Source organism: Rhinopithecus roxellana, chromosome 2 (assembly GCF_007565055.1).
Source record: "Rhinopithecus roxellana isolate Shanxi Qingling chromosome 2, ASM756505v1, whole genome shotgun sequence".
Lineage (NCBI taxonomy): Eukaryota > Metazoa > Chordata > Mammalia > Primates > Cercopithecidae > Rhinopithecus > Rhinopithecus roxellana.
Window position 1 is genome coordinate 22,048,080 of NC_044550.1, and position 14,089 is coordinate 22,062,168.

The 14,089-nt window shown below is 39.5% G+C and overlaps 1 protein-coding gene across 2 annotated transcripts in view; it reads left to right on the forward strand.

Annotated features, from left to right (window-relative positions):
* MCUB (mitochondrial calcium uniporter dominant negative beta subunit) overlaps positions 1–13,984 on the forward strand; it is a 117,340-nt gene extending 103,356 nt beyond the window's left edge. The window contains exons 5-8 of one of the 2 annotated variants that reach the window (XM_010375467.2): positions 7,876–8,036; positions 9,747–9,950; positions 10,552–10,668; positions 12,852–13,984. In XM_010375467.2, coding sequence (XP_010373769.1) covers positions 7,876–8,036; positions 9,747–9,950; positions 10,552–10,668; positions 12,852–12,929 — 560 coding nt within the window. In that variant the 3' untranslated portion in view covers positions 12,930–13,984. The remainder of the gene's footprint in view (positions 1–7,875; positions 8,037–9,746; positions 9,951–10,551; positions 10,669–12,851) is intronic. The other variant, XM_030915196.1, reaches the window with a different exon arrangement.
* Positions 13,985–14,089: the final 105 nt, after the last annotated feature.

A 14,089-nucleotide genomic window follows, 5' to 3' on the forward strand; every position in this document is an offset into this window, starting at 1 on the left:
GTTTTTCTTTTCCCCTAGATTAACTAAGCTCTAATGAAATCCCAATCGGTTAGGCTCTGGGAAAATAATTTACCTTGTGGACAGTCCTTGTTAAGAATAACAGAATTTGGCCAGGCGCGGTGGCTCACGCCTTTAATCCTCGCACTTTGGGAGGCCGAGGGAGGGGTGCAGGGGCCATTGAAAATAATATGCTAAGAACAGATAAGGCTCAAGGACAGTATCTCTAGCTAGTTGCACTTTCAATGAACTCCAGTAGTCAAGGACAGTATCTCTAGTTGAACTTTTAATGAACTCTAGTAGGTGCCAAGAAGGCAGACAAAATAAGAAAGAGCTTAGAGACAAGGAACTAAGTAGAAGGTTACATCTGGGTGCAGAAAGTTTGTTTTGCATTGTGTTATTTTTGCTGACATGGGATTTATGGAGTATAAATAAAGTGAGGCGGAGGCTCTAGGCGCGGCCGCCATGTTCTCTGTTTGTCTTTGTCTCTTGTGTCTGTCTGTTCATTCTCCACCACCCCCGGCACGGTCCCCAATAGAGGGGGGATCACTAGGTCAGGAGTTCGAGATCAGCCTGCCAACATGGTGAAACCTGTCTCTACTAAAAATAGAAAAATTAGCTGGGCATGGTGGGAGGCGCCTGTAATCGCAGCTACTCGGGGGGCTGAGGCAGGAGAATCACTTGAACCCGGGAGGCGGAAGCTGCAGTGAGCCAAGATCATGTCACTGAACTCCAGCCTAGGCAACAGAGTAAGACTCCATCTCACAAAAAAAAAAAAAGAAAGAAAGAAAGAACAGAATTCTCTGGCATATTTCAAAATGACTACTTTTCCTTTCCTGCTGCCAGAAGGAGATTTTTCTTCAGTTTTCACTGTGAGTACCTAGTAGAACTCCCAGAAGTGAAACTCACAAAAGTGTGGGAATGCCCCCACCTGTGGGACTCCCTGGAGTGTTTTCAAGAGTTGTCTAGGCTGAGCCTCCAGCAATTTGTCAGTTACAGTTCAGGTTTTCCTACCCTGGTACTGATTCTTGGCAGATTTCTGCTCATGAGTCTCTGCTTCGTTAGGTTGTCATTGTCTGTATTTATCTATCTCTTCAATTTTGGGGACAGCAATTTTCCCTCTAACCTTAGTTTTCTTACGCATCTTAGAAGAGTTGTTGATTTTCATTGTACTCAGCCATTTATTACTTGTTAGGATGGAGTGACAACTTTTGAGTTTTTTATGTGAGACAGGAAACTGGAAGTCTTAACTCTTTCTTAAAGAGAGCTTTTTTTCATCTCAAACTGTCATTTTGGCCATTAGCAATATTCTTTTGGACAATTCTTAGCCATTATTAGTTCAAATATTGCTGCTTTTCCTTTCTCTCTTTTTCCTTCTTCTGGTAGTCCCATTATGCATAAGTTACACTTGTGCAATTGTCCCACAGTTCTTAAATATTTTGTTAGGTGTTTTTTGTTTTTTGTTTTTTCCCATTCTTTTTTCTCCTTGACTTTCAGTTTGAGAAGTTTCTGTTGGCATACCCTCAAGCTGACTGATTCTTTCCTCCCCAGTGTCTAGTCTACTGATGAGCCCATCAAACGCATTCTTCATTTCTGTTACAGTGGTTTCTATTTCTAGCAATTCCTTTTGGTTCTTTCTAAGTTTCTAGCTCTCCATTTACATTACTCATCTGTTCTTGCATATGGTACACTCGTTCCATTAGAGCCTTTAATCATAGTTGCTTTACTATCCTACTCGGATAATTCCAGAATTTCTGCCATATCAGAGCCTGGTTCTGATGCTTGTCTTGTCCCTTCAAACTGTGGCTGTTGTTGTTTTTTTCTTTGCCTTTTAGCTTGTCTTTAAATTTTTTGCTGAAAGCTAGACATGAGGTATCAGGCAATAGAAACTGAGCTGAATAGGTCTTTAGTGTGAGGTTTTATGTGGCTAGGAGTTAGATGTTTAATGTTTGCTGTAGCTGTAGGTATCAGGCTTTCCTCTAGTGTCCTTATTTTTGTTTCGCCTGATGTTTTGGGGTTTCCCTATAAATTCTTTCTCAAATAGAATCTGTGCCTTTTATAAAACTGGAGACCTGTTAATGTAGTGGTAAGATATTGAGGAGAGGAATCATTCTATAATCTGTTGGGTTTTTTTTGTTGTTGTTGTTTTGTTTTGTTTTGTTTTGTTTTGAGGCGGACTCTCACTCTGTCACCCAGCCTGGAGTGCAGTGGTGTGATCTCAGCTCACTGCAAACTCTGCCTCCTGGGTTCACGCCACTCTCCCGCCACCACGCCCGGCTAATTTTTTGTATTTTCAGTAGAGACAGGGTTTCACCGTGTTAGCCAGGACGGTCTCGATCTCCTGGCCTCGTGATACACCCGCCTTGGCCTCCCAAAGTGCTGGGATTACAGGCGTGAGCCACTGTGCCCAGCCTAATCTTATTATTAAATGTATATCTTTTTCACTGGGCCTGTGTCTCTAGACTGTAATCTTTACAAGAGTTTAGCCTCTTTTATTCTCCTGTATGAGGCAGTAAGGCTAGAGGAATCTGTAGTTGACTAATTGCCCTTTCTCCAAGTCAGATAAGACTACGGTAAAGTAGTTTCCCATTATGGAGGACATGTGCTCAGGGCTATTTCAGAATGGTTATTTTTCCTTTCCTCCTGCCCAAAGCAAAGAGAGTATTTTTCTCTGATCTCTGATCTTCACTGTGAGAACCTGGTAAGGTTCCAGGAGATAAAACTCATGAAAGTGTGGGAGTTTTTCCTTCAATGCTAGTTCACACTGAGTGTCCAGCAATTCACCAATTACAGTTTAAGAATTCCAGCTAGTATTGGCTTCTGAGGCTTCTTCTCCCAGTAAGCTATAATTATACACTGTTAAGGGTAGGAAGAAGAAATTAATAAGTCTATGCCTTAATTAATTGATGATAAAATAAATAGATCAACAAATAATAGAAGGCTCTTACTTTTTTTTTTTTTTTTTTTTTTTTTGAGAAGGAGTCTCGCTCTGTCACCCAGGCTGGAGTGCAGTGGCCAGATCTCAGCTCACTGCAAACTCCGCCTCCCGGGTTTACGCCATTCTCCTGCCTCAGCCTCCCGAGTAGCTGGGATTACAGGCGCCCGCCACCTCGCCCGGCTAGTTTTTTGTATTTTTTTAGTAGAGACGGGGTTTCACCGGGTTAGCCAGGATGGTCTCGATCTCCTGACCTCGTGATCCGCCCGCCTCGGCCTCCCAAAGTGCTGGGATTACAGGCTTGAGCCACCGCGCCCGGCCGAAGGCTCTTACTTACAGTGAGGTGCTGAGCATCTACTGGTCAATGTGGGAGAGTTTCTGGAGGTGGAAAATCATCATTTTGCAGCCAAATTCTAGGTGAGGCAAGAGCCATCAACAGGGAGGGAATTTAAGTAAGAAATTGCTTTTTAAAAAAGTCCTCCAGCTTGAAGCAGCTCCAGCTAGTCATATAGTATACAGTTTGAACACCAGTGACTCCTCTGTCTTTGTCACTTACTCCCTCTCCCCCGTTTGCTGTAAGTACTTTCTTACTTTTTGGTATAGAAATATGATCCAGGTTGATCTTGTACCAACTATCGTGTCCTGTCACTTTTATCAGCCATTTCTCTGAGGACCCCTCAAATAAAAATAATTTTTAAAAATTTTAATTGTATATTTGAACATTATATGGGATTTTCAAATACAAAGAAGAATAAAGAAATTAAAATGAATCACTTATTTCAACACTTACTTTCTTCCATTCTGAATTCTCTTTTAACATCAGAGCAGTATTTAACTTCAAAGAGAGGGTGACAGAAATTGAAAAATATAGAATTGGAAATCCCTGTTAAGATATTACACAACTTTCATGTCCAGTGAGTTCCGAACTCCCTGGAAGGTCTTCCACTTGCTGTTCTTTGGGTTGCATGTATGAACAAACAAGTGGAAAAAGATGTTTACAGGCCATCCCATTGCTCTACATGACCTTCCTAAACCTTCAAACCACCACATGGACCATAAGCCTTAGGTCTAAGTGGGGTAAAGCACAACCTCCCCACTCCTGCCTGCTCATTAGAAAACCCCGCTTGCTGCCTGGAAGGGCTGTTTGTTGGAATTGAACTCCTAGGGCAGAAGCCTCCCTGGAGATGGGAGGTCAGTGAGCCCAGGTTTCCCTGGAACCTCAGCTTATGAAAACTGTATCAGACTTGCCAAGTCTCAGAGGGTGAAGTAAACAGGGACACAGCAGGTATAGTTGGAAGGAAAACAATGGCAGAGGAATCATACTGGATTAACTGAAAATGAAATTTATAAAATTACAAATTTGGAGTCTTCAAAAAAGTTATTTAAACTCCATTTAACTAAAATAGTCCTCTAATACATTGCAAATTTGGATTTCAAAATTTGGGGTATGAAAATTAAGTTCACACGGAAGACACATGTACAAAAAATAAGCTTCTGAAGAAAAGGAAAATAATAATTATCTCTCATTTTTGGCCTTTATTAGGAGATGCCACAGACAAATATTATGAGTCAGTTTAGGTTGGTAGTGTAACACATTAATTCTGTAGTGGTTGTTGAACTCAGATAAACATTTCATGCCACTTGACAAAGACTCTCACCTTGACTAAACTTCAGTCAGGTTCCTCAGAACCTTCTTCTCAACTAGGCGTTAACCATGGCCTATAAAAACTGTAAACTCTCAGCACAAATGTTGTCAACACTGCCCCCCTCACACCACACACACTAAGAGACTTGAACGAACATTTGCATAGTTTCTGATAGCTCAAGGCCACATTGTTTGGATGACAACTCCGCTTCTCTTAGAATGCCTGTCTGAGAAAGCTCAGTACCATCTGGAAAATTTACTGTTTATTCCAGCCAAAACCTGGTGGTAGGTCAATAAGCCATAGAACCTCATCTGTAGAGCAATGCTGTACTTTGAGTATGTTCCCCAAAGTTGATGTGTTGGAAACTTGATCCCCAGTGTTGTAGTGTTGGGATGTGAGGCATATTGGGAGGTGTTTGGCTCACAGGGGCACTGCCCTAATGAATAGATTAATGCCATTTTCACTGGAGAGGTTATCATGGCAGTAGGTTCCTTATAAAAGGATGAGTTTGGCCTCTTCTTGTGCTGTTGTGCATACACACTTGCTTTCTCTCTGCCTCCCTTTAGCCATGGGATGATGCAGCAAGAAGGTTCTCACCGATATGCCAACACCTTGGTCTTGGACTTCTCAGACTCCAGAACTGTGAGGAAGTAAAATTTTGTTCTTTGTAAGTTGCCCAGTCTGTGATACTCTGCTGTTGCAGCAGAAAATAGACTAAGACAGAAAATTGGTACCAGGAGTGGGGCTATAAGAATATCTGAAAAGGTGGAAGTGGCTTTGGAATTTGGTAATGGGGAAAGGCTGGAAGAGTTTGGAAGAGCAGACTAGAAAAAGCCTATATTGCCATGAACAGAGTGTTAAGGACAATTCTGGTGAGGGCTCGGAAGAGAATAGCTGTAGGAAGTCTGAACATTTTTAGAGATTTACTTAAGTGGTCATGATCAGAATGTTGGTAGAAATATCGATGGTAGGCTGGGCGTGGTGACTCACACCTGTAATCCCAGCACTCTGGGAGGCTGAGGCAGGTGGATCGCTTGAGGTCAGGAGTTTGAGAACAGTGTGGCCAACATGGTGAAACCTTGTCTCTACTAAAAATCCAGAAATATATATATGGTAAAGGCCAATCTGATAAGCTCTTTGAAATGAGGACTATCTTATTGGAAGCTGGAATAAACACCATTATTGTTATGGACTTGCAAAGAACTTCTGAGCCCTCACCAGAACTTTTTTTTTTTTTTTTTTTTTTGAGACAGAGTCTCTCTCTGTTGCCCAGGCTGGATTGCAATGGTGCAATCTCGGCTCACTGCAACCTCTGCCTCCCAGGTTCAAGCAATTCTCCTGCCTCAGCGTCCCGAGTAGCTGGGACTACAGGTGTGCACCACCATGCCCAGCTGATGTTTGTATTTTTAGTAGAGATGGGTTTTCACCATGTTGGCCAGGCTGATCTCAAACTCCTGAACCCAGGTGATCCACCCACCTTGACCTCCCAAAGTGCTGGGATTACAGGCGTGAACCAACTCACCTGGCCTGGGGGTATAAATTTTTTATCACCCAGACCTGTCCTCTCTTGGGAGTCTCTCTTTGAAATGCTAATGTTCAAGGACATAACTCTCTTACTCCCAACCCGTGGGTGCCTGGCTCTGACTTGCATCCTGTCATAAGATATGAGAAGTTTATATCTCTTCTGTATAGTTACCAATTAAACCCAGATGGCCCAGTAACATTAACCAACTATCCACTTTTTGTAAATTTTCATTTCTCTGACTCTGTTCAAGCCCCTGCTGTTCACCCTGCCTATTCTGTCATTCTTTTTTTAAAACAGTCATCTCTGCACAAATTGAAGTTGAGTTCAGTTCACGCTGGACCCTATTGCAACAGTTATTAATAAAATTTACCCTTGCTGTTTTAGTGCCCAGCTTTGTCTATCTTTGTTATATACTCCACGGTTTTGGACAAAATTTTGTCCCATCTATGCCTTTTCTCTGTATATAGATCTTTTACGTACCAATACACTTTTCATTAACAAAAGGACTCTGACTCTTCTACAGATCTCAAAGCCTAAAAGGGAACACCTAACTTTCACCCCTCTATGGCAGCTATAGCCTAGACTATGGAAGAGGGTAAAGACTACAACAGTCTTGAATTGGGTAGTGATGGAAGAAAAATAACTTCCGGACCACTGACACAAACTGGAAAACTCACTGGACTGATACCGACTCTAGACACACGTCTCTCTTTTCTGCAGTTGTTTGCTGCTGCCTGGTGGGAAGGTCCATCTTTCCTTCCTCTCACCTTGTCCTCCCTCACGTTCTCTTACAGTGATAATGAACAATTACAGCCCTCAGAAGGGTATCAATCTGAGGGACTTCTCATAGCCTGAGCCTAATTTTATATGGACTTATAAACCCATAGAGAAGGTGGGATGAGGGAAGTCTATAATCAAGAGAACTTTATATTAAAAACTCTGAAACCGTAATTCCTGTAAGAGTTGAAAAATAATTTTCCCTTACTCTTAGTTCTTAGCTGGGATGGACCCCTGTAATAAGAGAGATTACTAACAAAAAATCAAACAGTAGTTTATTAATGTGTATGTTTCATAGACACATGGGAGGTATCCAAGGAATGAGTAATTCTCAAAGAGGTGGCTCTGAACCTCAGCTGACAGAGCATCTTCTACAAAGAACAATACATTTTCAGAGTTGTGACAAGACTCAATACATTTTTAGAGTTGTGACAAGACAAAGGAAAAGGGCCTTGAATCTCTGGGGGCAGCAAATTGTGGAAAAGCAAATAAGTTGGTTAAAGGTAGTTAAAAGCTACTAAAGTTTGTCATGTAGATTCCTCTGGTGCAATCTCTAAGCTGAAAAGAGTCTAAAGTTGTGTCTTTGTTCTTTCTGGTAGAGGGGTCTTTGTAAAATTTGTGTCCTGCTTTTGGGCAAATAGGGAGAGGCCGGAGAGCCTTTCTTGTGTCTGCTTATTTTCAGTTGCCTTCAGCTCATAATAATCCTTATGCCAAAGTGGCATGTTTTTTGGTGACTTTTTTTTTTTAACCTTGTATATGAACTGCCTTTCAGATCCACACTTTGTTGTTTACTGTGACACTCTTTGTTGAAAAGAACATACTCTTGAACTGCTTTTCAAATGTATATTACACCTTTGTTTACATGTTTGTACACCAGCTTCCTTACCCTGTAGATCCTAAAATAATATTTGGAAAGAGAATTGGGGACAGAAAGACTTACACACCCTGGAGGAACAATATGGTGACTGGCTTGTTTCCCTTGTGTCTTTTCTCAGAAAAACCAACTAATGAGCACACTGCCGAGATGGAACACATGAAATCCTTGGTTCATAGACTCGTTACAATCTTGCATTTAGAAGAGTCTCAGAAAAAGAGAGAGCACCATTTACTGGAGAAAATTGACCACCTGAAGGAACAGCTGCAGCCCCTTGAACAGGTTAGGCAGCATCACGGTTGAGTATATTTGAAAATAATACCTAGTGTTTATTGAGTGCTCCTCGTGTGAGCATTTTTCTGAATGCTTTCCATATGCTAATTTTCTCCTTTACTCCTCACAAACAACCTGTAAGTTCAGTACTTCTGTCTTCCTCATTTTTTCAGATGAGGAAACTGAGCAACAGAGGTATATCGCTAATACATGTAGAGCCTGGACTTGAGCTCATGTGGCCTGTGTTCAGAGCTGCCATCTTAAACTCTATGCTATGCTTCCTCTCCAGAGATCAGTCATAATGTCTCTGTAAATAAATGTAATATGAGCAGGGAAGCACTAGCTGGAGTCCTACCTCCCTTTCCTTTTTAGAGAATAGGCCCAGAGCCCTTACACCGCCTAACAGAATTGCAGCTGGAAAGTTGGTAATAACTAGCATCTAAAGTTAATCAATGGTGTGGAAACAATAACTTTGATTTGGGGGGATAGTTGGGGAAATTTGTTTGTTTCAAGAGAAAGAACTGCATTCTTTAGACTTATAATCCCATTTGTGATGTTTATTCAAATGGGAAGGTCTATGTGTATCTCTCAATATGAATGGAAAGTTTCTGGAGATGTAAGGAAGTTGTTTTGTTTTTTGTTTTGTTTTGTTTTTTTGAGACGGAGTCTCGCTCTGTCGCCCAGGCTGGAGTGCAGTGGCCGGATCTCAGTTCACCGCAAGTTCCACCTGTCGGGTTTACGCCATTCTCCCGCCTCAGCCTCCCGAGTAGCTGGGACTACAGGCGCCCGCCACCACACCCAGCTAGTTTTTTTGTATTTTTTAGTAGAGACGGGGTTTCTCTGTGTTAGCCAGGATGGTCTCGATCTCCTGACCTTCTGATCCGCCCGTCTCAGCCTCCCAAAGTGCTGGGATTACAGGCTTGAGCCACCGCACCCGGCCTAGGAAGTTTTAATAGTAATTACCTCTAAGGGTATTTGGAGGATGTCAGAGAGAGGGACTTGTTTTATTTTTTTGATTGTTTACCATTTTAGTTTTTTCTTTACTTGTAATATATTTACTTGGATTAAAATTTAAAAATCTAAAGTTTTCCTCCCACCCTATCCTCCCAGTTACTACATTCTCCACACCTATGAATCATTTTAGATTTCCTTTATCTGTGTACAAATACAAATATATTCTTATTCTGTTCTTTTTCTCAGAAAAGGAAGCACACTATTATGCACTATTCTCATCTTTTTTCAGCGTATTATAGAAATCTCCCCTTATCGGCACAGAGCTTCGTTACAGTTGTGTAACATCTTGATGGGCATATGGATTATTTTTGGACTTCCGCTATTAAGAATGAATCTGTAATGGGTTTTGTGTATGCAGGTATATTTTCAGAATGAATTCTTAGAAGTGGAATTGCTGAGTCAAATAGGCCTCTAATTTTATTTGGGTCTCAGAGGATGCCTTCTGAGTTTTTCATTGTATGCTCTTCTATACTATTTATTTTTCCAAGGGCAGTTACTACCTTTATAATTTTAAAAAGATTAATGAGCTGATACAATAATGAGTATTTACTCATTCATGTATGTTTTATAAGTTGTTTTTCCATATATCTGACCTCTTCAAAGTAATACAGATGTGCATTTGTTAAAGAGTTCCTTTTCATCTTGTTTTTTGTCCCTTTAGTTGGTATATTTGTAAACGGAATTAAGTTTTTCATTCCTCCTCAGGTGAAAGCTGGAATAGCAGCTCATTCAGAAGCCAAAACCAGCGGACTCCTGTGGGCTGGATTGGCACTGCTCTCCATTCAGGGTGGGGCACTGGCCTGGCTCACGTGGTGGGTGTACTCCTGGGATATCATGGAACCAGTTACATACTTCATCACATTTGCAAATTCTATGGTCTTTTTTGCATACTTTGTAGTCACTCAACAGGTGAGTAGTTTGTTAGGAAAATGGTAAGTTAGAACATCTTTGCAAAGAATCTCTTATCTGAGCAATGAGCAATAAAAAGCCTTTTTATTTACTGAATTGCTGCCATCTGGGTTTTTATGAGCTGGTAAATGTATTGTTTTTTACAAGACTGGATGAAGACTTACAACACAGAGAAATTATATATAACTTCTATGGAGAAGTAATTAGTGTAACACACAGATTCCTCCATTGGGATAAACATGTGTTCTCTGTGCCCTCATTTATAAATAAAACTTAATTTGCATTGCAAAACATTCAGTAATATCAGCTTTGTCTCATGGTTTATTCAGTATGCCAAAAATCTCCCTTTTCTTTTTTCTTCCTTCTTCTTTCCCATTATGTGTAATTTCTCCCAGCTTGCCTGTTTTTGAAAGGAGCAGATCTTAAATGAGACTAAATGTTTTATTTGTGTTGGCTTATGCTTACTCTCATGGCCATTGCAAATATTTTACCCATTCATCTGCCTTCTTTTGCTTTGGTGTTGCTGAGTCAAGTATCTTTCTTGCAGAGGCATTATGTTCATTCAGAACATGTTATTTTCTTCTCTCTCTCTTTTTTTAAGGATTATACTTACTCAGCTGTTAAGAGTAGGCAATTTCTTCAGTTCTTCCACAAGAAATCAAAGCAACAGCATTTTGATGTGGAGCAATACAACAAGTTAAAAGAAGACCTTGCTAAGGTATACTACAAATACATCTTATAGCTGGTTTGTTTGGGAGCCAGAACTTAGTATCAGGGAAATACAATCGGTGGCTCATCCTCACAAATTAAATTTTGGTCCTAGATTTCTGTGTGTTGTAGGATTGTTCATTGAAATGGTTGACATATTTCATATTAATTTCATATCCCCCAGTTTTACTCTTCTGTATATGAAGATAGCTTTAAATATGTGTTAAACTTTCTTAAATGACTTAAGATAGTAAAATAAAAACTTTCACTGGAAATCCATTTCTAAGCCAATAATAAAAAACAGAATTTTAGGAAGGTGAACACTGTGATAAGGAATTTAAGGCATTTATAAGTTTCTTTTCCCTAAAGATAGAAGAATCATTACAGTATTCCTCCCTTCATCTTTTTCCCTTCTGAAAGGCACTACTCAGGTATACACTGCTAAAAAGTGAAGGAACCATGGTATGAACACAAGTTTGATTTCGGAGTCTATATTCTTAAGTACTTTTTCACAATCTGTTTGTTAGCCAGTTATCTCTGGCTTCCCAATTTACTCATTAACTCTGTTCAGATGGCGACTTCTCAGCACATCACCTGATGTTTCATTTTTATTAGTAATTTCATAACAAAGAAGTTTTAGTAAAAATATCCTCCATTGCTCAATGCATGCTTGTTTAGTAGTTGGTAATCAAACCTTTTATTATCTGTACTTTCTAAATTACTCATCCCTAAAATTTAAAACAGAATCACTCAAATTTTATAGTTCAAAAATTGAAGAGCGTTTTAATTAAATTTTTAATTTTTAAATTTTTTAATTTTTTAATTTTTTTTTTTTTGAGATGGAGTCTTGCTATCGCCCAGACTAGAGTGTAGTGGCTCAATCTCAGCTCACTGCAACCTCCACCTCCTGGATTCAAGTGATTCTTGTGCCTCAGCCTCTTGAGTAGCTGTGACTATCGGCGCCTGCCACCATGCCTGGCTACTTTTTTTGTATTTTCAGTAGAGACGGAGTTTTACTATGTTGTCCAGACTGGTCTCAAACGCCTAACCTCAAGTGATCCGCCCGCCTCAACCTCCCAAAGTGTTAGGATTACAGGCGTGAGCCACCAATGTCTGGCCAAGCCTTTTAAAAAAATGGATTTTATTTCATATAATCATTCCACAGGAAAAATATAATGCTTTAAAAAAATTTTGTGGATTCCCTTATATTTGAATAATCCTATCTGAGAAGGCTAAGGAATGTTCTTTCAGCTAGTTTATAGGACAGTGCCTTTGAGATTTAGAAGGTAAGCCTAGTGTGATCCCAGCGATTTGGGAGGCTGAGGTGGGAGGATCTCTGGAGTCCAGAAATTGGAGACTAGCCTAGTCAACATAGTGAGACCTCATCTCTACAAAATTTGTTTTTAAATTAGCTGGGCGTGGTGGCACATGCTTGTAGTCCTAGTTACTTGGGAAGTTGAGGCAGGAGGATCCCATGAGCCCAAGAGTTCAACACTGCAGTGAACTATGATAACACCACTGCACTCCAGCCTGGGCAGCAGAGTGAGACCTCATCTCTAAAAAAATTTTTTTAAATATTTAACACCTTGTTAATTATCTCTAAGGTAATAAAGTGGAGATAAAAAGATAAAGTGGTAGGTTAAGGGTTTTTTAAAGAATATGAACTGGAAAACCATTATAAAGGGGATAAACTAGTATTAGTTTTTTAAATACATAAGGATGAATTAGTAAATTCATCTTTTAAAAAGATCCACATATAATATTGACATATTTATATCCCATCACTTTGGGAAGCCAAGGTGGGCAAATCACTTGAGTCCAGGAGTTCAAGACCAGCCAGGGCAACATGGCGAAACTCCATCTCTACAGAAAAGACCAAAAAATATTAGGCAGGCATGGTGGTAGGCACCTGTGATCCCAGCTACTTGGGAGGCTGAGGCAGGAGAATCACTTGCGCCAGGGAGGCAGAGGTCACAGTGGGCTGAGATGGTACCACTGCACTCCTGCCTGGGTGACGGAATGAAACCCATCTCAAGAAAAAAAAAAAAAAGACATATTTTAGCCATTTGTCACTAATAGTTTAAACATTTTATTGCTGTAAGGAGACGTTGTTCATAGAATTCCTTTCAAGCAGTGACGTTGGTATGTTTCTTATTCTTTCTGATCACATGCTATTTCTTTTTCCCATGACAGGCTAAAGAATCCCTGAAACAGGTGCGCCATTCTCTCTATTTGCAAATGCAAGTAGAAGAACTCAATGAAAAGAATTAATCTGACATTTTTACATGTCATCGGATTTTCCATTTTGTATTGATTTTGCAACTTAGGATGTTTTTGAGTCCCATGGTTCATTTCAATTTGATTGTTCAATCCTTTTTTTGTTATTAAATTCTTGTAAAACAGAAGTATTGTTTGAAGTTCTCAACTGAGATTTTTACTCTTTGGATTTTTAAGACTTGCTAATGTTAGAAAGGGCTTGTATGCGTCTATCAAAGCAACAGTGGCTGCTGTTAGCTAAAAATCCTTGTCAGCTTGTCCCATGTTTATTCTCTATGTGAAGGTGAAAGGGTCTGTGCTTGGCATTCACTTTCATTCTTAGACTTAATTTGGAATCATCTTTTTTTAAAAAAATCAGAGACCAGGTCTCACCAAATCAAAACTCCTGGGCTCAAGCAACCCTCCTGCCTCAACCTCCCACGGAATCATCTTGTCATTAACTTTTTTTTAATATGCAATAGTTGGGAGTAAGATCTTTTTATCATTTATCAAAAAGGCATAAATGTTCCACCGACCATAAAGTATAGCTGGTACTAACTTCACCTGAAACAGTGTATATAAACGATTGCTTTTGAACTTGCAAATCACAAGTTTCAGGTATTGAAGCCGAAACAGTTAACCTTCTTCAGCCTCTGACAGATTATTAACAAAACAGTATTACCCAGATTCTACATATTAATATGAATTGAACCTTGAAAGTAACACCTGTTATTCTATTAATGTGATCATGTGTGAATGGATCTGATGACTGTTGGACTGTTTGTAGGAACAATGGAAGATGCTGACAGAATCCGATTTTGCAGGTGTTCAGCCTATAGTGGCTAAGAATTATCATGTTTTCTATTTCATCCTCAGAATGCCATATAACAATTCTGGAATGCTGATTTGTTTAAAAGTAGGAATTAAAGTCATACACAAAATGTGGTAATTCATATGTAGATGCAATATTAAACATTTATATGACCGAGTAAAAAACATCTATCAGTTACACAAATGAACAAGAATGCGAGTTAGAAAAATGTAGTAAAATATGAATTTCAAATATTTTATGAAGGGATAATGATTTAATTCCTGGATTTGAAAAACCTTTAAAAACATCAAACAATAAACTTTTATAAAGTAACAAAATACAAGTTAAATCAGCTAGATTTTTA